Source organism: Apium graveolens, unplaced genomic scaffold, assembly GCF_009905375.1.
Source record: "Apium graveolens cultivar Ventura unplaced genomic scaffold, ASM990537v1 ctg1791, whole genome shotgun sequence".
NCBI lineage: Eukaryota > Viridiplantae > Streptophyta > Magnoliopsida > Apiales > Apiaceae > Apium > Apium graveolens.
In genome coordinates, this window is record NW_027417398.1 from 94,172 (window position 1) to 118,607 (window position 24,436).

Below are 24,436 nucleotides of genomic sequence, written 5' to 3' on the forward strand. Positions count from 1 at the left end.
AATTGTATAATTTCTATACCATGATTTTAGTCCATATATTAAATTATTTTATAAGTCGTGATTGTTTTTATGTTTATAACTCTTTCATGACAAAAAAAATGTGTTTGTTCATTACCGCCAGAGGTTAGAAATGAATTTCAAAAATTAGTTTTTTAACAGAATGTAATTTTCTTTTTTATATATAAGCTGGAATCGTTATAGTAGAAGCCTAAGATAGCTGCAATAATGAAACCAAATTGCACACTTTGTATAAGCAAGTAAGAGAATGACTTGCATGACTACAATTCACGACTGCTTTATGAAGTTTTCAACTTAAACCAGGAAATGTAGCATACACAGATTCCAGATTCCATGTGATGCTGCTGAAAGATAGGTTCCGAGAATAGGATGGGCGGCAATATTGGACACGACCCGAACCCGACTCAATTCATAACCCGATTTACGGGGAGAAAACCCGAAAATGAACCAAACACAACCTGCACAATTCAAAGGTGACCCGAACTGATCTGTTATTAAGAATTCCATTCATTATCACTTAAAAGTTTGTTTTCATTTAATTTTAGGTAATTTGGTGGTAGTCGTTTGTAGAGATGCACAAAAAGTTCATCAGACCGGGCTTGATCCGGGCTTTAAAAAACCCGTTTTTTTAAAACGTATCGGGCCGGGCTTTTTTAAAAATTGGGCCGAGATTCCTAAGAAATATAAGACCCGTTTTAGACCCGCGAGTCGGGGCGGATCGGGACGAACCGGGTTTTATCCAGACTTTTTATTTATATATTAAAAAAATATTTTAATATTTTATAACTCGAATTATGAGTAGATTAAATACCAAAGAAAATAATATTTTCATATATCAGATAGAGTAGTTTAGACACCGAAATAAATAATTATTTTTAATATAATGTATAAATAATCATATATACTTTAATTCTTTCTAATATTATGATATATTATTTTAAAAATCATAAAAAGTATTCTATATTTTCAAATTATATATAAAAATCGGTTTTTTAATCGGGCTTTTCAAAAAACTCGGGTTCTTATCCGGGCCGAACCGGACTTTTATCCGAGGGTTTTTCGATCCAGACTTTAATCCAGACTTTTTTAAATCCGGGCTTCGAGCCGGACCGGATTTTCGAGAAAAATGAGGCTCATTTAAGGCCCGCGGACCGGGCCGAACCGGACCGGATTTTTTTCCTGTTTGAATTTTTCGGCCTTTTTTGCGGATCAGATCAAATTTCGGGTTTCGAATTTTTTGAGTCGTTTGGTCACTCGATCCCCGGCTCTTAGACATTTCATATCAAATTGATGAGACCGAATGAACTCGTGATATAATATTGGGGTGAAAAGTTTGAATCGCGTTAACAACATATTAAAAATTATTATTCATCTATACGATTATATTAAAAATGAAACATTGAAAATTTAGTTGTTGGTTGTTGGTCGTTCTATTATATTTAAAATATGACACTTATATTATATTTAAAACAAGATACCTAAAATTACTCGTCTATCAATTATGTTATATTTAAAATAGAACACTTATATTATATTCCTATTATATTTAAATTTGGTTGTTGGTTATTGGTCATTCTATTATATTTAAAATGGGACACTTATATTATATTTCTATATTATATTTAAATCAAGACACCTAAAATTACTCGTCTATCAATTCTATTATATTTAAAATAGGACACTTATATTATATTCTTATATTATATTTAAAACAAGACACCTAAAATTAAAACGTAACTTTATATTTTGACCAGAAAAACAAACACACGCAGACGCGGGGAATTCTATCTCGCCTATCAATTGTCTCAGACGCCTACGTCAGTCCATCAATTGTCTATATTATTATATTAAAGATGAAATATTGAAAGTTTTGTTGTTGGTCCTGGTCGCTCAATATAGAGCCGTCAAATTAAAATAGATATAATTTAAAAATTATTAAGTAATATAAGATCAAATCTTACAAGTAATATCAAAATTATAATTTATAATATATAATGATAAAAACAGCCGTACATAGCACGAGTCATATACTAGTAATATATAATGCTAAAACAGTTGTATTTCGCACGTGTTATATACTACCACCTCTGTTCGATTTAATTTTATATAATTTTCTTTTTGGGACGTTCCTCTAAATTATACACATTTCCAATTATTAAAAAGTTTTATAATATAAAATTCAAACTACTTTATATAATACACTCATTTTATACATTCAATATTAACCGGCCTTACCACTTTACTCACATTTCTTACTTTTTCTCGTTTTAATTATACTTTTCTTGATCTTAGTGTCACACCCCATATTATATTATTCAATTGACGGGGGTATGGCATATTAACATTTCAATTTACATATTCGGACTGGTTCACTTAATTTGGTCGATTTGAATATAAAAATTAAAATCAAACCGCAAATTGTATAATTTGATTTGGACAGTCTAGATTGACCTATTTTGATTAACTTGAAGAAATTTTGCTCAACCCTTCGTAAGACTCGAGAACTTAGCTATTTTGAAAGGAGGTCGAGGATTTTGAGAGTCGACTCCCATATTTAGGATTCTAGCTGTCTTATCTCCACTTTTCGATCCTTCCTCTCTTCCCCTTCGCTCTTTCATACTCTTTTGTATTTACATGTTTTTTCAATAAAACGATATTTAATTTTATTTTGATAAAATTTTGTTGAGTACCTTTTATCAAAATTGTTGTTTGTACCCATCTTTTTGGGCACAAACAACAATATCAGTTTGTTATATTTTGATATCAGTTTGTTATATTTTGATGTTTTTGTGTAATTTGTCGTGAATTTCGATAACTTTTTTGAGAGATGTTTATATGATATTTTGGGAGATCTGTAATACTTACATCGGATGTGAGACGTTGGTGGATATTGCAAAAGTTTACCTTTCATAAAAAATAACTCATATTTTGAGGTATCCGTTATTCCAATATCAATTAATGACAATGAACTATAGGTGATGCCTACGTAGATGATGTTTACGTGAAGGTCAACTATTATGCTACTAGTTTCACAATTGGGGTAAGTTAGAATTTTTTAGATGTCATTGTAATATCTTTTAAATTGAAAAATTTGAATATTTTCTGTGTTATGCGATCTGGAAATAAAATGACTATTTATTTAGTTTTTTTTTGTTCCACAATCATATTATAGTTGAAAATTCGGACGTTTGTTACAGTGGGATTATAATGTTTTATTATATATTTCGTTTTTCTGTCCTCGACTTAAAATCACATAATCACCCTTCATAAAGTAAAAGCAGTGTCCGGGGTACTCATACTCAGACATATTTTCGATATGATTTTGGTATACTCGGTGATAGCTCGGTTTTTACCTGACTCGAGCCAAACCCGGATAGATCTTGGACTACCCAAGAAAAACTCGGTTATAGAAGAAATTTGTTGAAAAAATGAGTAATGTCTCCAAAAAAACCCGTAAGGAAATGCTAGTTTTTAACAAAAAAAATGCAACTTCTAAGTAAAGTTTATGTTAAAATGTTTGTAAAAGGCAAGCCAAACAAAAAAATATTTAATTATATTACATAAAATTTATAAAATATTACAAGTTAAATTTATACTAAATTAAAAGTTACCGGTCGTTTAAAATTTTCAAGTTTTAAATCAAAAAAATAATTAATTATCTTATATATCACATATTTATAAAATACTTTAACTTAAAATAAATATTAAAATAAAATTTATAATTTTTTCTATCCGAAATTTTAACCAAATACTCCTTCCGACCGAGTACTCATTACTCCTTACCCTTACCGACTCGAACCGAGTACCGATTTCTAGAACACCGGTAAAAAATATACTACCTTCATCCCATTTTAGTTGTAACATTTGACTTTAATCCTGTTAAATTGATTAAAATTTGATCGAATTTTATTAATATTTTGTAATTGAACAAAATAAAAAATTATATAATCGAAAAGTAAATTTAATCTAATTTAATATATATTTTTCAGTTTTTTTTGAAATAATATAAGAGTAATGTCTAATATTCAGTTAAAACTTAGTCAATTTAACATTTATAAAGAAAAATGTGACAACTAAAGAGTAACATCCGATAATATTTTATTGTCAAATAATAATTTAGGGTTTTAGTTAAAAATAAACTCACACAGCTGAGAGTAACGCCTTAGCTCTAGGGCTTGTTTGTTTCACCCCAATTTTCATTTTCACAATTAAACGGCACAAATGGTGAGAACAATCAACGCTGAAGAAGAAGCCGACGACGAAGACTACGCTTCTAAGCTCACTCACGGTACTTAATTAATTTATTTTTTTAATTTATTTTTTGAATTGTTGATTTCATTGATGTGAATTACATTTTGATTGAAATGTAGATGCGAAGAACGGTGATCGGAAGTCTATTAGTAACACTAGCAGGTCCAAGCATTCCGAGACGGAGCAGCGGCGACGAAGCAAGATTAACGAGAGGCAAGCTTCTTTTCGAGGTCTCATTTTGTTAATTTTTCGTAATTTTTCGTATTGATGATAGTGTGTTTTTGTGGTAATTTAAATTGTGGTTTGTTGGTGTGAGAATGTTAAGTAATGTTTAGTTGTATTATGTTTATGGAAGACGTGGTCGATTAAATGTTTTATGTTTTTTTTTAATTTTTTGATCACTTGTTGTACTCATTATTAAATCATTTAGGCATGTGATGTAACATGTGAGGAAGATGGATTATAATTACGTGGTACATCGCAATGAAAGACTCTGTTAGAATAAAAGTTGTTCTCTTGTCTTGTGCAAGAATGCAAGGAAAGGCTTTTGTATCGGAAACATAAGAAGTAGATGCTGGATTACAAATTAGTTACAGAAACATCTCGGTGTATATTTTCTATTGTGTGATTTTGTCCTCCTGTGATAAGAAGCATAGAGGTTCTTATCTTGTGTCACTTGATTGCAGGAAAATATTCTGTAGGACAGAAAAAGATACAGTCTAACATAAAATGAATTCCGATTAGATTAGCTTGATGTTTTAAATAGGAAGCTTAAGCTATGTATGCATATGAAAGTGCACACCCATTCTTTAGAGATGTAATTTTAACATATGGATGTACCTGAACTGCAGTGTTTATTGAAACACTATTTTGTCATGGTTAGTGGATGAGGTGTCAATTTGTTCAATTTTTCCCCAATCTAGTTTTTCCATTTGTCTTCAAATATAACAGGGTTACAGGCTATAAGAGCATTCCCAACAGACTCCTAGCTCATTCTTTATAAACAATATAAATTATTAGCTGTTATTGATTTAATATGTACTCATCTCCAACAATGCTCTTTAAATTGACTCCTTAATATATTTTTTATTATCAAAATTAAATATATTCACAAAAGAACAAAATTAAGTGGTGAGAGAAAGATAGCGTGGTTAAGAATATATAATATAATAATAGTTAAGAGTGGAATTAGAGCAACTCCAACCCAACACTATAACACTATTATAGTGTAAGTTATAGTGCAAAATTTACTCCAATGCAACGCTATAATGGTGTCAAAAATGCAACGCTATAATGGTGTAATAGTGTGACACCAAGTAAATAGCGTGACACCAAATTTGGTGTCAAAAGTACATTTGGTGTAATTTTTACACCAAATTTGGCATAGTTCATATTTCCCTACAATACCCTTGTCTTTGTTGACAAAAACAAATTTATTCCCCACATTCTATTTATATCCTATTATGTCCAAACAAGGAATTTGCTTTTGGAAAAGTAAGTATCATATCTTTGTTTAGACATATAGTGTAAAGTATAGTGTCAATGGGTTGGAATACATTTTATGGATAGTGTTACTTTGACACTATTTTAGTGTCAAAGTAACACTATGGGTTAGAGATGGTCTAATGCACAACAAATACTCGATAAATTTTTAAAACATAATTTAATTGTAAATCTTGTGGTTTCAGCTCTAAATTAGTATGATCAATTCATCATTCACAAACATTTGTAGTAACACAAATTTCAGTGAATAATATAAGTCTCATATGATATATGTGAAATATTTCAAAAAAAAATTCGTAAGCACATGCTTGCAGTTAACTTGTTAGAGAGTTTGCAAAAATGGGTTGAGCAGTTCAATTAATCTTTATACTGATTAGTGAATGTGAAAATTTGATCAATAAAATGTCGGAAATTGTTATTATTTTAATTAATCGCATATAGTTGAAATTAATTGGCTGGTAGGATTGCTAAACAAATTGTACTTACTATTGTCCTTCCAGTTGTTTCCTTTAAAAGCATCATTTTGGCACATATAGTCCTCTATACGAGGTTTAACTAGAAGATTAGTTATAATTTTAGGAACAAGTAAGGTTTTTTCATTTTCTGAAAAGAGTTTCCTAACACCCCCCCTACTGATGCTCGTTGATAGAAGGCTAATTACTCTCCTTATAACGAGCATCTGTGGTGACTGGTGCCTACTTTGGAAAGGCTTAAAGTCCTTGTGTGACAGCAGGACAGTTCTTTTACTCTTTTATTTCATTGGTCTGTCTTTCAATTCCAGTCGTATATCTTCGTTTTTCTTTTCCTGTCTGGTACCAATGTTTATTGTTTCTGGCCTTTTCCTATAGATTTCATGGAGGTTCATATTTTTCATTGATGCAGATTTCAAATTTTACGAGAGCTTATACCTGAAAATGACCAGAAGAGGGATAGAGCCACATTCTTGTTGGAGGTCAGGAGCTTAAGCTATTATTACAGCCTCTCTTTTTAAAATATCTTGACTACTTTTTCTGTCCCAAGAATAATCTTGGTTGACATTGAAATGATTGCACTAAGTCTCTAGTGATTGATATTGTAATGGCAGAACTTTTGCTGAGCAATTAACAATTAGTTTAACAATCAAGTAAAACAGTGATTAAATGTTTGTAGCTCCTGCTGTAATCAGTTTCAAGTTTTACCCCAAAAATAGTGTACGACCTGAGACTAGTCCTACTCTTGTAGTTATACCTAGGTACTAAAAGCAGTTACAGATATTGGTTGTTTATTTTGATAAATGAGAGCATTGCGCTAAATGCAGGTTATTCAGTACATCCAGTTTTTACAAGATAGGATCCAGGTGTTCGAGGAGACATACCAAGGTTGGAGCCCAGAGTTCACAAAGCTGACTCCATGGGTAATATTTTCTTTATATAGTTCAATGGTTAATTGCATGCGACACTTTCTCCACATCGAAGTAGGTTTTGAACTATAGACAGTTTGCATAAATATTGACTCGCAGTGTTTTATTGTTCTCCCTGATCTCTGTTTGAACGGGGCTTGTAGACTCTCTTTTTAAGCATTATTGCATATAACCTTATGGTGGACTGAATCCGAAATTTGAGCATAGCGCGGGTACACACATGTATGTTTGTGTATTCTCTGTATTGTAACACAAGCAACTGTCCTGTTTTTGTTATTTTTGTGAGGATGGCTATATACCGTCATAGTTACTAGTTCCACTGATCTAAATTCAAAGAAGCCAAATGATCTTCCTTGAGTATGTATAGTGTTCATTTGTGGGTTTTGACACTTGTATGAAACTATGAATGGTCTTAAGTTCCTATTGCATGCCCCTAATTATCCTTTTTTAAAGGCTTGATATTTCAATTTATATTCACGGATTAAAAATTTAGTTTCCAACATGTTAAACCCTGGTATGCAGGTTATCTTCTTTTTTTCTAAATATTTCTTGCCCGCTTTGTGCACAGATGGATTTCTTTTCTTCAATGAGCAAAATTCCTGTTTAATACATTAACAAATAAGTCTCTCCTCCCTGTATTTTGTGTTTGCGCTATAGCTTCTCTCCTCTTTCTCTGAGCTCTTGAAGTGTCAATCTCAAATTGTGTACTCTACTTTCTAAAAATAATTTCTCCTCCTTTCCCCTAAAACTTATTCCAGACGAGGCCATGATTTTGGCTCTTAATGAATTGCCTGAGGATGGATGTGCTACAGTAGAGCCTCAATAAATTATTAAATTTTCTCAGTCCCAACATAACAGATGCAGTGTATATTTAAGCTCAATAAATTAATAATCTCGATGAATTGATAAGTTCAGCGGTCCCAAATCTGTTAGTGTCTAGAGATTTACTGTAGTGCTAGTTTGTGTGGTATGCGCAGATTCTGCTTGTTTTTTCGCTATTTCAGTTTTTATTTCTTCACCCTGTTAGAATATGATAATGTAGATATCTAGCCTTTTTACTAAAATTCGACATTATAATAGATGGGAAGTGAATTTACGAATCATATTTATTTGTCATGGAAGTGAATTTACGAATCATATTTATCTGTCATCTCATCCTTTTCTTTATGTAGTAAGTTTGTGATTAACTAGCACCTTGTACTATTAAAACTTTTACATTCTAAGAAAATACTATAGTCTCTAATCTTTTTGTAAACAGAGGAGCAATTGTGGAGCTGTTGAAAACTTTGTTGATCAATCTAATCTTGTAAGGAGTGGCCCTGGGAATATAGTTGATCCGCCAGCAACTCTCACCAATTCACATAACTCGATAGATTCTGATTTCGGCTGTGAATACAGAGCAACAGATCACGGTGCAGGATCTCAAGCAGTTTCTCTAGGTATGTCAGTGGCTGCAAATTTGTTTGAAGGCGGGACAAATGAAGCTCCCCCGATATCTTTCTCAAATACAGAGCTCTTGGCATCTCAAATACAACCCCGTCATTGGCATGATAGAGCAGTTGAATGTGCTACTACGAGCTATACTCCAGATGAGCTGGAAGAGCTGAACACTGAACGGATAGCTGTCTCAGACTCCTGCTCCCAAGGGTGAGTATTGTGCCATGTCTTGCATATTTGTTTCTACATTGTTTCTTCACTTTTTTTTACTAAATCTGTTTCTACATTCTTGTAGTACCGGAAGTTTGGATTGATAATATTATAGCTGTTTTTTTATCCTTTGTTACACAAGTAACCCGAGCTGTTTTGATGCAAACACTATACATATCTTTGATTTATTGTAAATTATCTGCGTGATTCTCAGTTGATATATATGTATGATTGTCAACAAGTTTATTCACTATGATATATATGCACATGCAAGCTGTTTGTTTGAATGGTGTCCCTAAGGTGTTTCCTTTTATATTCAGTGAGATCTTCAGAGGTTTGGGCTCGAGCAATTTCAAATTTACCATTAATTTAGGTTAGGGAATGGTCAAGTAGTTATTTACAGTATTTTTTTAATTAAAGAAGGTGATGTTTCACTTCTAGTGTTTGCAGTTTTGTTAACATGCTTGTTTACAAGATTTAGCACGAGTAGTTTAGGTTACCGAATAGTCAATGGAATCCCTTTCCAAGCCATAAATTTATTCTATTTCAAGGTTCATTTGTGATGGTATTGAATCAATTTACTGCTGAACAGGCTGTTAAATACCCTAACTCATGCACTAGAATCTTCTGGAGTGGATTTGTCACAGACGAACATCTCAGTTGAACTTGATATTGCAAAGCATTCTGATAGCAGAATAACATCTATGGCTTTCTGTTCGAAGGTACACTCTCCAGAACATTATTTTCTTGTCTTGCTGATATAAGCCAAGTTGCTTATTCTCTTTACCGTCTCAAGAAGCGAATTTTAGTTACTATTTTTTTTTTTATATTTTACAGGATAACAGGAATTTACCGCCTAACAATGAGGCACTATCAAATTATGGAATTGGGAGTAGTAGCAATGATTCCATTCAAGGCCACAAAAGACAGAGAACCGAACAGAGCTAGTAGTGGAATTGAACTGATCCTCTTTTATTCCCCCCCCCCCCCTCCCTCTTTCTCTTCCCTCCTTGGGGTTATTCACCTGGATTTCTTTCTTTTTTGTTTATGGCAAGGGAGTATGATCTGGGTGGTTTTTGCGATGGTGCCAGGTGAATATCTAAAAGCCAGTGCCAGTTTTGGCAATTTGCGATATGTTGAAATGTCAAGATAATTTTGTAGAACTCAGTTGATAGACATTTAGTATGAGACATATTGGCACATAAAAATAATGCAAGTGTGACTGTGCTAATGGGGTTGGATGTGAATATAGAGTTCCTTATTACCTGGATACAACTAAGACGGTAAGAATTATGATCTGGGTTATTAGAACGTGCAACTATTATGAATAGTGTTTTATAATTGTATCCGGAGAAGTTTGTTTTACTAAGAAACCTATCGTTTTGTAGGTTGCTGCACCCTTAATTTGTACTCACCGGTAAGATTTTACTGTTGGGATATTTTTAATTTTCATATAGAACTAGCCCTAGATTTGTACTCTGATTCTATTAACAAAGCAGGTAATTGATATTTAACAGGCATCTTGTTTGTTTGTTTTATATGGGGATATCGACATTGTCACAAGTAACTAATCAGATATTGGTAATATGTTATCACAAAAGGAGGTTACTCATTTTTTTATCTGGAAGATGATCAAGGTAGTTCATGAACCCAGTATTGGACATGAAGATGTCTTATGCAACGATAATCGCAAAATGTGATCTTAATTACTTTTGAATGACAGACTTCATTCAAATTGTCAATACATGGTGGACGAACAATATCTATAGGTGTTTATATCGAACGAACACCATTTTGAATACCTGAAGGGAAATATCGATTAAATCAGATGTTTACGACAAGGAAGCAAAAGTAAGAAGAAAAAAGATGCCCTGAAGAACTCCCCAATTTCGAATGACAAATTATATTATCTGATCAGGCTATCAAAAGTTTAGATGGTTCAAACTAAGTTTATATGGTTCAATCTTATGAGTAACAATATCCATTCTAAATAGTTCACCCCTTGAATGATGCAATTTCCTTTTCTGTACAATAATTTGATTATCGAGAACTCCTACAAGTAATCATCTTTGAGTTTACGTTAGTGTGCTCCAAAATAACTCAGGCAGAGGCCTCAAATTGCTCACCCGGCTTAACTCAGCCGATTAAGGTCTGTGCAATCGACTTCTAGAACATGTGTATAGAAGACCAGAGCTCTCGCTGTAAGATGTACATAATATACACAAGCAGTCTATGACAAAAACTAACCATGAGACTGGCACTGGTGAGAATCATGTTAGTCCCAGTGGTTCAACCAAGGGCTGTAAACACTCGTGGGGATTGGCGTAGAAATAATCTTCTTCCTTGGGTTTATCTGGCATGACTAAACGCCTTCTTGCAGTCCCCATTCGATCGGCATGAGATTCCTTGACTGTTAAAGAAAAATCATCCCAGCTTAATGATCCACTACGATATTGATCAATCAAATCAACCAAAAGCTTTCTGTCCAGCGCAATGGTCTTCTTGAATCCTAAATATCTGAGAATTTAATATAACAACAAAGAAGTGGTTAACTTTAACTGGACTATGCTTTAACACAACATAAAATGCATAACAGTAAAGCCCTGAAATATAATTGAAGTGAACAGCACACTGCTAGTGCAATACTATGTGAAAACACCTAGAAAAATACACTGTAAACACGGAAAATCCTCTTAGTTGTGTATCAGAAGCAAAATCATAGTTTTTGGAAAGAATCGTATACTGATATCCAATATCATGGTACACTACTACATGAAAAATACCAAGAAAAATCATGGTTTTTGGGAAAGGAACTAATTACTTCTCCTGCATCATATAGACTTACACTCTGCCGCTGCCATATAATTGGAAGCAATCATTTGCGTAACATAGAAGTTTTTTTCATTAAGCAAATAAATGAAGGTAACTAGGGAGCTGGACAAACTTAGTAAAAACAATCAGTTCAAATTGTGGTTGGTATATAAAGTACCTACGATGTCCTTCAACAACTTTGGCCATGTTTCCGTCATATGTAGGCACAAATATGTCACTCTCCAAGGAGACAAGATAATCTAGCGCAGCCATTTGGGATGAGTGGTTCTGGAAATACATCAATTCTGAAGGTTGTAGGAGTTTTTCCTTTCTAACCTGCTCAGAGCATTAATAGTGTTTGTTAGGATATTATAGAGAAGCTCAAAGAGAAAGTCATGCATCTCCTTTTTAGTACAGACCAGATTTGGATATGCGGCTGCCAAGCTTGCCATTCTACGACTCCCACCATAAATTTCTCCAGCAGCAATATAAATTTGAACATCATGGTTGATCCCCAATGCTGTTAAAATTAGAGCAGTTTCTTCAGGTGTCAGAGGACACAAACCTTCTTTTCTTTTGAAGTCCGAATCTATAACTTTTTCCTTCCACCAAGGGTAGGCGTACCTAGTTATGCAGAGTTCAACCATGTAAATAAGGGATAAAAGCTTTCTAAATAAATGATTGTCAACATAGTTGTGCACATTTTTAACAATATCAAATACCATATCATTTGTACCTCATTCTTGTTAGTTCTTCCACCTCTTCAACGTTGCAGCCATGGCTGCAGCCAGAAAATGCCAACATATCCATCTCGTATCTTAGATGGAGGACTACAAAAGGGCCATTTTGTCTCAAGATGCTGACAACCTTTCTACCTAGCTCCTCTATTTGAGAAGTGAATTTCAAAGCATTAAAATTTACTCTGCAACGCAACTTCTGAATCTCCAGAGGTAACCCATTATTTGCAAGTCGAGCATCTGTTCTATTTAAATGCACAACTTTATACTTTTGAAGCAGGGGCAGTATCTGGTTACGTAAATATAAATCAGAAGCTGAGTTATATATGTATAACCGTAGACATTGAGAAACATATGTTAAATTTATGCAACAGCTACGTACCTGATCGTGATAGTACGAAATGTCAGACCAACTAATAGGGGGCAACGAGTGGAATAGTCCAAGTTTAAATCTTTTCTTTAGTCGAGGTGGGAGCTCTTTCAAAATACGAACTTCATCTCTTAAGGATGTAATGAAATGGTCCACATCAAATATGTCCTTGAACTCACTGCGATGTTTAAATGAAAATTTTCAAATCTGAAGTTGATATGTTAAAAAGGAAAATTCCTTCAAAAGAAAGAAAAACAACCGAACTGACCTTGGATCAGCCCAAAATGAAGTTTTATCCAGTTCTGGGACAATTAGCGTGACATTTAAATATCTTGCAATAGATACCATATCACAAATCTGCATCAAAAAGTACAATATGAAATCAGATCACAGGAGCAAATTCGGTGACAGTATAAGAGTAAATAGAAACTCACCGCTGCTCGCATCTGATTGAGCCCTCCATTGCAAGAAACCAAGAGATAACCATTGTTCTTGTAAATCCCTGAAACCCATAGCTAGGCAATTCAGTTATGAAACTAAATTGGAGATACACCATTAACAGTTTTTTATCAACCAGACAAAGTATTACAAACAACCGAAAATTAAGCAGCACTATCGAGAAGGAATTGTTTTTGCTAGTAAACCAAAAACAATGAATTTGTGAAGCAGGTTTTGATGACATAGAAATGATCTTAAAAAGTAATGAAATACATCCCAACTAGGTTCAACAGATGAGCCACTTCCAGCATTTGCATTCTACCAAGTAAAGAATGAGATAGAAAACCATGAAACTCATATTCTCACAACAATACTAAAATATTGATATCGCAAAAAACCAATATAAACTGCAAATGACACAAGCATACTACAATACTCACTCTTGGGAGGATGAAAATCTTTGGGAAGAACACCGACACTCGATAATTTAACCTCTTTTGCAAACAATGTAGTTGGAGGAGTAAAACAAGAAGGCCAACTCTTCAACAATTTAGGCCCCATAATCTCCCCCATTATCAATAACCTTATAACAAAAGTCCAAATCAAGAGTGTTGTCACTCCCCTCACAATCCACAGCATCATCGGAGCCCGAGAAACCATCAAATTTGGCCTCCCAATCTTACTCACACCAACATATTTCATCCCAATCTTCCACATTTCCTCTCTTTCCACCATACTATCATCACCACATTTACACATTGTTTGATACCATCACATCTACAAGCATCAATCAAAAACCCCAATAAATTCCACAACAAGGTACCTAATAAACAAACAATACATAACAAGAAAAGTACAAAACAAAAGCATCAATATTTTATTACTCCAAACAAATTTAATTACTATTTAATCATTGTATTAAAAAACAAAACGAATCTACAAACTTAAAAAACTAAAACCAAACCCCAACAAAACTAAATTAACATTAAACCCAAATTTCAAGATTTTCAAGATTTTCAAGAACTCCACTTACAATGTAGATTTATACTGCTCAAATGCGAAAAACTCGATCGACCCTTTTCAAGATTTGCAATTTTAGTGACACCCCCGATCAGATTCCGGCGATTACTGCCGGAAAAAAATGGTCCAAAAATTGAATTTTTTGAAGAGGAGAGTGTGGATGAGTACAAATAGTTGAGGATAATATTTTTACCGATTGTTACGGCGTCGGTGTGACACATATATATATAGAGACAAGTAGTGTGTATGTATTTACAGTGGCCTATGATTTATCCAGGAATGATTGTATGCAAGTGTAACTACCTCTGTTGTTTTCACTCATCATGATGTGTGCAATTGGAGCTATGAGAAGTGTTTGTTATTATTTTATTGTTTAAATGTTTTTGGAAGGAATAGTTGGGGTGTCAATTTTTTATACTTGATTTAGTTGCTGTTTTAGCATATTTGGTTGGTTTTGTGTGAGTAGTTGAGAGTACTATGTATATATGTTGCTAGAAAAAAGTTATCTTCTTTGTGGTAAAAAGATGTGATGAGTGGGAAAAAAATAAATATTATTTTAGAGAAAATGATAGAAATTCCAAATTTTTTTACAAAAAATGTTAGATTCCTATTTCCTAATAATAATATGAAATTCCGTGTGCTTTATATGTGCCCACAAACCAAAATCAGCAATGTGTTAATTTGGTAAAAATTTTGGAAAGAATATTTGGGATATCTAGAACTACTCATTTTTAATTAATTATAATTACTAGTTGATAACCCGTGCAAAACACGGGCCGAGATAATTTATTTAAATAATTTTTAAAAATCATAATAGTATAAGTTCACTGTCAAAAATTCTAATTTACTCAAACTATTGAGTACGATATTTGTGTTATGATTATAATAAAAAAAAATCTAGTTTTTATACGATTTCAAAAAAAATATTATTTCATTATAAAAGAAAAATAAAAATTATACATTTAGAATTATAATGAAATTCAAAAAGGGTGAAATCAAAAATTGATGAAACTAAACACTATAATATACTCCCTCTGTCTCATTCAATTCTATACATTACTTTTTGACACGCTTTTCAATGCTCATTTAAAACATAACTCCATAATATATTTTTTTAATTTTTTTTTCTTTAATAACAGTTTTATGTTTAAACTTTTATTTAAAAAAATAAATAAATAAATTATGAAACTATACTTTATAGAAGTCTCAAAATACGTGTAAATAGTGAACGTATAATATTCAACGGGACGGAGGGAGTATTGAATTAGTAATACATAAATGAATTAAGAACACAAAAGGTTAAAACAAAAGGGTGAAACAAAAATAAAACTTAATAGATAGAATTACAAGGAAATAAAAATTAAACCGAACTTAATGGAATCATAATGTAGAAGTATAAGTTAACAAAAATAAAACCAAATTTAATATAATCATAATACATATAGAAGTATAACATGAATAAATGATGTAATTAAAAGTTTAGTATAATTAAAATACGTATAAAAGTAGAATCTATATTATACTATTATAAGCAAAAGATATGATAATTTGGTTGGTTGGTTCACACATTCCTAAAAAGTCTTTTAACACCTTCTAAAATAAAGTTTAAACAATTATAATTTAATTAAAAAAAATAAATCATGTATTTAATATAACTACATACTCTTATTTATACTATACTATTATAAGCAATAGGATAATTTGGTTGGTTGGTTCACACCTTCCTAAAAATTCTGTTAACACCTTCCAAAATAAAGTTTAAACAATTATAATTTAATTAAAAAAAACAAACCATGTATTTAATATAACTACATCTGTTATGAATTATTATCCAACTTAATTTCTAATCACACTCGACTTCTATCTTAATCTTATCTCTTTTATAAGAAACCAAACACTTTCAAGATTAATTTTAGTAATTCAAATTATAATATAACAAAATAATTAATAAATCAGGAAAAAATTACCACTTTCATATAGGCACTGCATCGCACAGTAAAGCGGAGACCGTAGTAGAAAGACTTATTGAGATTTTAACTATTTAAATTTTGAATCTTTCAATAATATAATACATACAAAATAATATGTAAATATTTTAACTTCATTAATCTCAATAATATATACTTATTATTTTTCTTAAATTATTTTGATATAAAATAATAAAATTACAAATGTTATAATCAGTCTGTGTATCGCACGGGTTATAGGCTAGTTATAAAATATACACGAATAAATAAGTGAAACTAAAAGTTGGTGAAACCAAAATTAATAGTACCATTTAAAAAGGGTTTCACTTTTTAATAAAAGTTATTAATGTGCTTTATGACTCCATCTATATCAAATGGTTAGTAATTAGTTAGAGAGAAATGCTAGAGTACTCAAACGTTGTTCCAAGACCGTTTTTAAACATAAATGGGTTAGTGTATATTTGCTAATTATTCTGATAATAAGATGGTACTAGCTCGTAAATTAAAACCTTATAAATGTCACATCATATTATTTATAATTTTTTTGTGAATGAATATAGTTCATAATTTTTTTTTAGTATTTTTGCACGTTAATTACTTCAAAAGTTACTGCATTTTAGCTAACACTTTTATCCTTACGCTAATGCTTGTCATTAAAAGGTTTTTTTAATTTACTGCACATCAAATTTATGTGAATTGCAGAATTTGGAGTAGGTGAACCCCATCTCTCCCTTAACTAATTTAATTATTTATAAAAATAAGAATTACGAAGATGATACCGAACGGTTCATAATTATATAACTCGTTGGTGCATCAGCTGAGCTCTTATTCTTTCGCAGGATGGTAAAAATTTGTTTCGGTAAGTATGTAATTTTTTTTCCCAAATTAAAAGCAGATTTCATTAATAACTTGAAAGAGACTTAATCGGGACAAACCCCAACTGATCATACAATCCGGTTGAAAAATAAAAAAAACTAAATAATTAGCCGTTTTGTTTTCGGATTGCTTAACAAACTCATTACAAATATTCTGAAAATTATAATGAAGGTAATAGTTTCCCGGGCAATGCAGTATGCATCTACCCCGAAAACAGTAGTTTCACAATTGACCCTCACATTAATTCGATTAATAGTCCAGTGTTCAGATGACTCATTTGCAACAACTGAGTTGAGATGACTCATGTTTTGAACAATATTTTTTGTTACAGGTGAGCACATGTAATTCTCACCACCGTTCCAATCGCACCCAGCTATCTACATGCCGGACACCAGTTATAGACCTGCTATTATATTAATTAGCAAGAATAAAAAAAATGCTACTATATTAGCTTTGACTATGTCATATGCATGTTTATATGAAACCAAAGAAGTTTGATTTATTTCACAAGACAAGAACAAATGACATGAGTTAAAAGTTAATAGTATAGTTATAAAACGCTCGGTGTCAATCTTAAAATCAATAATCAGTTACTCTAAAATTTTAAAATTTGCGAAAAAATCTCAACACAGTCTTACATTATTAAATGCAAAACATAAATTTGTACTTATTTATATTAAAAGTTAAAAAAAATGTTTTAAAAACAAAATGAAAATATATAAGTACTCCCTCCGTCCCTAAAAACGTTTTCTATTTGTGTTGGAGACGTTTGTCGATACACACTTTTTGTTGTTAATATATTTAATTTCGTATTAGTATTAAATATAAAAATTCCATTGTATTAAAGTACTTATAAATACTTATTCAACAAGATCATTCATAACTATGTTTGATCTTATAGATTATACGTAAATTAATAGTCAATCGCTTACCATGAATAGTGTCAGAAGTCAAAATAGGAAATATATTACAGGACGGAGGGAGTAGTAGATAAACAAATCTTGAATCTTTTAATTGTTCGATTCTAATAGCGTCTGCTTTCTTTTCTACATGGCGTTCTTGTCTATATAATTTGCTACTATACGTAGGGGTATTTTTAGGGGTGATAGGGCCGTAACTCGATGGAGCCGAGCTAGCCGAGTTATGAAATTGACGTAATTCGATACGAGTATAATCGAATCGAGTCAAGTTGAGTTGAGCTGACTCGTATAATTAATCGGATCGAAACTTTTAATCGAATCCGACTTATATACTCATTTAACTAAACAAGCTGAAGTCTGTGTTCAGACTCGATATATTTAATTAAATAAGCCGATTCAACCTAAAAAAAGTTAAAATTTTGTGACAAACACAATTAAATGAGTTCGAGCTTGCGAGTTGCCGGCCCTCCAATGGGAGCTGATCAACAATTTTGTTTAAAGTATCCAAGTATTCGTACAATTTCACCTGTTGGAATTTACAAATGTGACAATTTTCCCGTGACCTATTTTTATTGTCATGCATAACTGGCATTTGTTGTGCTCATATATAGCTACCACATATTTCAGTTTTCATTTTGTCTCTTTCAAGTTTATTTCCATAACTATTGATTGTCTATCTTATTATAAATCAGGAAATTTTGCAATTTTTTTACCGTAAACTAAATAAATTTTACGAGAATAAAGTTTTTGAGATGAGTAGTGCTGAGTACCCAGAAACACAAAATGACACATGACGTAATATTATTGATAAAACTCTTATATATATATATATGCGCATGGGCCCATGTCGTTAATACCGCCAACTAAGTATTTTGAAACAATTTTTGGAACCGTTTTTGGGAACATAACATTTTTCTTCGGAGATTAGCTTAGAAAAATTTTCTTAGATGATACTCCCTCCGTCCCAAAAAAACGTTTCTCATTTTGACTTTTTACACTATTTATGGTAAGCGATTGACTACTAATTTACGTATAATCTATAAGATCAAATATAGTCATGAATGATTTTGTCGAATTCGTATTTATGAGTACTTTAATACAATGAAATTTTTATATTTAATACTAATACGAAATTAAAGATATTAACAATCAAAAATGTGCATTGGCAAACGTGTTCAACACAAACGGAAAAATTATTTAGGGACGGAGGGAGTACTAAATAAAAAAAATTCAATAAAAAATGACACGTGTTATAAATACAGTTTGTATTTGTGTGTCAAGAAATGAGAATAATTAAATGAATATTACCAAATATAAGATAATTTGATTGCGTATCTCACATAAAATTTTCTAAATTAATCTCGGAAACATTATTCGGGTGATTCTATTTACAGTTTTATTTTCTTCACATACGTGCAATCTGCATAAATATATATACGTCGATCTAAATTCAAATTTTTTTACGTGACATACATTTTACGTATAAAAAAAATACAAATTAAATAATTTGTTTCCTTGACTATCTTAAATAATTTTATTAAAAAAAGTTGAATTATTTGAATAATCTTTCTGGTATAAACTCGAAATTATTTTATCAAAGAAAATTTGGTTTGTGACATGGAAATATATATATCTTGTGGGTGAAAAGCTTAATCATTATACAAACCACGTAGTTTTTTTTTAATTATTATAATGGGCTTTATTTTGGTGGAGGCAGGATATTCCAAATCAGTGTTCTGCTCTGAAATGAGTGGCCTGCACTAATAATTACCTGTAAATCCTATAATTAAATTATGCATAATAATTTAATAAACTCTATTGCTCTAACTAATTTATCCGGGACCAATTAGTTAAGCACTGACTCTTCTAAAATGCGAAGTCGTAAAGTTATCCGTGACGTTGAATTATTAACATTATTCAAATACTCTCTCAGTCTTATTGAATTGTTTACGTTACTTTTTTGGACGTTTTTCAATGCTCGTTTAAAATATAATTTCATATTATTTTTTTTAAATAAAAGTTTTATGTTTAAATTTTTATTCAATTTTTAAAAAAAAAAACATTATGAAACTATACTTTATAGAAGCCTCGAAATACGTTGATTCGAATCCACGGGAGGATAATTTATGATTATGTCTTCTAAGCCAGAGTCTGTCGCTTAAATACGGTTTAACTAGGTTCACGTGGTTTGCAGGCTATTGCGTGAGCCGTAGGGTTTAGCCGGTGTACACCCCCGAAGGGTAGCGGCTGCGGATTATCTACGATAAAAAAAATACCAGTGGGACGAAGGGAGTACTTCCTTGTAGACTTGACAATTCGAATAATCGGTTCGGTTTCAGATCCGATCAATTTCGGATCGGAAAAACTTTCGGTTTATAGTTTATTTGAAGACCATTCAGATCGGATTGGATGTGATTCGGTTCAGGTCTAATTCAGATTAAAATCGGATAAAATTCGGATTAAGATCGGATAAAATCCTGTTCGGATTAAATTCGGTTCAGATATTTTTGGATCATAACTTAATTATTTTTTCAATTTTTGAGATTTAAAAATATCTTTTTCATGTAATTTAGTATTTTTAATATAATATAATGTACTTTTACAAAAGATTATGATTAAATAAGTGTGTTATTATAAACATAAAATTGTTCAAAGTATAAATTTTGCTTATTTCGGGTCATATTCAGTTCAAGTAATATATTATTCGGTTTTAATCGGTTACAAGTTATAATCGGATCTTATATTTCAGATAATTTTTGGTTAAATTTTCGGTTCGGGTATTTTTCAGATCGGTTTAAATCGGTTTTCGGATAACTATCGGATTGTATGATTCAGATCTCGGATCAGATCTCGGTTTCATGAATTTCGGTTTCATGAATTTCGGTTCGATTTTTCGGATTCAGACTCATTTTGTCAGGTATACTTCCTTACATAATTTTCAAGAATGTTAGTACTTTAGTAACTCTGGCATATGGTTAACTCGGACAAGTACTCACGAGTCTCCCAGTAATGGGATCCAAGAACTTGTAAAGCTAGGTCAAAACTTCGAGTACTCGGAGTCAAACTGGTACTTGGTTTTAATTGTCCTCACATTAGTTTTAGTGTTTTAGGTTTAAAAAGTTACACCCACTACGATCAGAAAAACAGGTGATTTGAATGAATGAAATGGTGAAAGTAAGGTAGAAAATTCCATGAGCCATGATTGTAAAGATGCTAATATGGGTATTGAATCACAGAGCATGTTGAGATGATGGATTCTGAGAATGACATTGTGCAGTAATTAATCTCACATGTCTGCATCAGATTCAACATTATAAGAAATCCAAATTATGGTTGACAATGAAACTTTATGCTGCATTTAAATTCACAGTTGTCACCTTTAAATTGTTCTTTAATATGAACATCTACCTAGCCTACAAGCAGGGCAACCTGTTTTTCTTCAGGTGTACACTATAATACCTACCTATATTGTTGGGCCTCAAATTCGGCTCTCAGGTGTTCATTTTAATAGTCCATCAAGAAATTAAACTGGGTCAGAGAGAGCCCAAGAAGCATTTTTTTTCAATCACAGTAACCCGCAACCGCTACTCTTCGGGTGCGCACCGGGTAAATCCCACGGGCTCACGCAATAGCATGCAAATCACGTTAACCAATATAAGATAAACCGCATTTAAGTGACAGACTCTGGCGGGGAGACACAATCATAAATTCTACTCCCGTTGGATTCGGAATAGTTATTATCTTTTTAATCACCCTTGCGATGCTGATAAGATTTTGGTGCAACTCTACACTATCTATTTTGGAGCTATTTGTAAGAGATTTTAGGAGTTACTATTTCATTTTAGTTGCATAAATTGTTTAAACTCTTTGATACATTGTGTTATCTGTTGCTAGCATGTTATAAATTTGAAAGCTATGAACACGGCATATAAAATCATGCCTGGGAAGTTAAAGCCATTAGTTGCAGCTTATAAGAACAACGTCAAAAGAAGGCTTATGGTTTAAAACTTTAATCAAACCGAGCACCATCGATGAATGTTGCAACATGACTAAATGCAAGATTATTGGTGTAGGCCCAACACCTCTTGGTATAGCGGTATCTCCCTCGCTCCCTTTTTAGGATGTTGAAGGTTCGAACTTTGTCAAATCAATAAAAAAAGATTATTGGTGTAAACCTTGCACGAGACTCTTTATATGCAAGATTATTGGTGTAGGCCCAATACCTCTTGGTATAGCGGTATCTCCCTCGCTCCCTTTACAGGATGTTGAGGGTTCGAACTTTGTCTCATCAATAAAAAAAGATTATTGGTGTAAACCTTGCACGAGACTCTATATATCCAAGATTATTGGTGTAGGCCCAACATCTCTTGGTATAACGGTATCTCCCTCGCTCCCTTTACAGGATGTTGAGGGTTCGAACTTTGTCACATCAATAAAAAAAGATTATTGGTGTAAACCTTGCACGAGACTCTATACATGCAGATTATTGGTGTAGGCCCAACACCTCTTGGTATAACGGTATCTCTCTCGCTTCCTTTACAGGATGTGAGGGTTCGAACTTTGTCTCATCAATAAAAAAAGATTATTGGTGTAAACCTTGCACGAGACTCTATACATGCAAGATTATTGGTGTAGGTCTAACAGGTCTAACACCTCTTAATATAGCGGTATCTCCCTCGCTCCCTTTACAGGATGTTGAGGGTTCGAACTTTGTCACATCAATAAAAAAAGATTATTGGTGTAAACCTTGCACGAGACTCTATATATGCAAGATTATTGGTGTAGGCCCAACACTTCTGGATATAGCGGTATCTCCCTCGCTCCCTTTACAGGATATTGAGGGTTCGAACTTTGTCACATCAATAAAAAAAGATTATTGGTGTAAACCTTGCACGAGACTATATATATGCAACATTATTGGTGTAAACCTAACGATTTGTGAAAAAACAGACTCGAGTTCTTCCAAATACTTCGATTTCCAAAAACACAAAATTGTCCAAGGTAGTCCATGTTGATTGCATGGCATGGCAACCAAGCTCAACATCAACTGGAAACGATAGCAGTGATGCCACACAATTTGATCCCTTTATCCGACTCTTATAATGAACCTGGCCTTCCAACTCTATGCAGAAATGAGCTCAATTCTGTAATCTCATATATTTTCTACATAGCATCCCTTTTGTACAAGGAATGTGGAACAGTGTTTTTGTAATCATCTGAAACCTCTTTTATTTCTCATTTCTGCATCTTCAATGAAACTCATGGCAAGCACTGTTTCTCTTATTCTGTGTGTTTGAGTTACTGCAATGAATGATTTTCTGTTAGTCTTCAAAAAATGCATGACAAGGATTTAAAAATGTTTGTCGTTCGTGCCCTTCTTAGATGTATAACGCTTGATAGGGATAATTGATTAGAAGCACCTATAATATTTATTATCATTTGTTTGTACATGTGTAAAAGAAATAAGATTCTCGAGAACTTGTCCAAGTTTTCCGGTTAACCAGTGACCACACCTCTTCTAGAAACTATGCCTAATTTAATTGTGTATTAGAAGTTGGAAAGAATATGATCAGAAGAACAAGTACAGCAGATACAAGAGGCTTTAAAGTAGATCATTAGAAAGCATCTTTATAATGACACTCCATCCTTCCTTTTGTCTAGTGCTGCTGATATCGCCAAGGAACAAATTTACTCTGAATAACTGATGTTTCAGAAGTGATTGCAAACACGCCTAATCGTTTTGTGATGGGGTTGTTTGCTTGTTTCACAAAACTCTGCTTTAAATAGAAATTTATGGTATTACGAATAACAACTTTGAACTTTACAAGGTATAACAATCTTTGAGATTCATGTATTAGAGTACTGATATTCATATTATGCTAGATACAATACAAGTGTAGAACCAGGATTTAAGCATTAAATTATACTCAGGTAGAATTAACATGGTTCATTGCTATTACATGTTAAAATCACCATGGGTATGACAAGAAACTTAAGCAAAAGAACCATGTTTTTTTATTTTTCCAGGCATAATGTACAAGGAACGTGTGATTTTTGGCTAATCAAGGATGCTTTGTCTCTTTTGAATGACTGAAGTTGTTGCTGGTGGTACTCCAGGGAATCCTGGTGGAAGAAATGGATGACCGGAGGCGGTGGTGAAGCTGGATGACTAAATCCTGGTATAGGTGGGAAGAATGATGGAGGTGAGACTGGTGGTGCAGGGATTACGGGAGGAATATGAAGGCGGGGTGGGATGAAAGAGGAAATAATGAAGGGGCGTGAAGGGGGATGACTGGAGGAACTAATGCTGGTGGGGCTGCAGGGGTTGGGGACTAAGGTGGCTGAAAGGGGTTTGGAACTGTAGGTGGAAAAGGAAAAAATGGTTTTTGGTTTTTCAAGTCACTGCTGGTTTTTGTAGGAGTTGCTGTTTTGGGGGGAGTATAGGGGAAGATTTGGTAGTTCTGGTAAAGGAGGGAGCC

The 24,436-nt window shown here is 32.6% G+C and overlaps 2 protein-coding genes across 3 annotated transcripts; one reads left to right on the plus strand and one right to left on the minus strand.

Moving 5' to 3' along the window:
- The first annotated feature begins 4,144 nt into the window (after positions 1–4,144).
- On the plus strand, positions 4,145–10,298 carry LOC141700109 (transcription factor BIM3-like). The gene is made up of 7 exons (XM_074503883.1): positions 4,145–4,306; positions 4,389–4,482; positions 6,655–6,724; positions 7,070–7,165; positions 8,430–8,818; positions 9,411–9,540; positions 9,656–10,298. The coding sequence occupies exons 1-7, from the start codon at positions 4,240–4,242 to the stop codon at positions 9,764–9,766; spliced, it is 957 nt and encodes a 318-aa protein (XP_074359984.1). The 5' UTR covers positions 4,145–4,239; the 3' UTR covers positions 9,767–10,298.
- Positions 10,299–10,670: 372 nt separating this feature from the next.
- On the minus strand, positions 10,671–14,521 carry LOC141700108 (rhamnogalacturonan I rhamnosyltransferase 1-like). 2 transcript variants are annotated; one of them, XM_074503881.1, is made up of 9 exons: positions 14,208–14,517; positions 13,615–13,951; positions 13,171–13,238; positions 13,005–13,093; positions 12,749–12,914; positions 12,366–12,655; positions 12,049–12,253; positions 11,808–11,965; positions 10,671–11,335 (listed from the first exon to the last, which is right to left on the minus strand). In XM_074503881.1, exons 2-9 carry the CDS (start codon positions 13,931–13,933, stop codon positions 11,089–11,091), a joined length of 1,542 nt encoding a protein of 513 aa, XP_074359982.1. In that variant the 5' UTR covers positions 13,934–13,951; positions 14,208–14,517; the 3' UTR covers positions 10,671–11,088. The 2 variants fall into 2 exon arrangements, with proteins under 2 accessions (XP_074359982.1, XP_074359983.1); XM_074503882.1 differs by having other exon boundaries at positions 11,196–11,335; positions 11,812–11,965; positions 14,208–14,521.
- Positions 14,522–24,436: the final 9,915 nt, after the last annotated feature.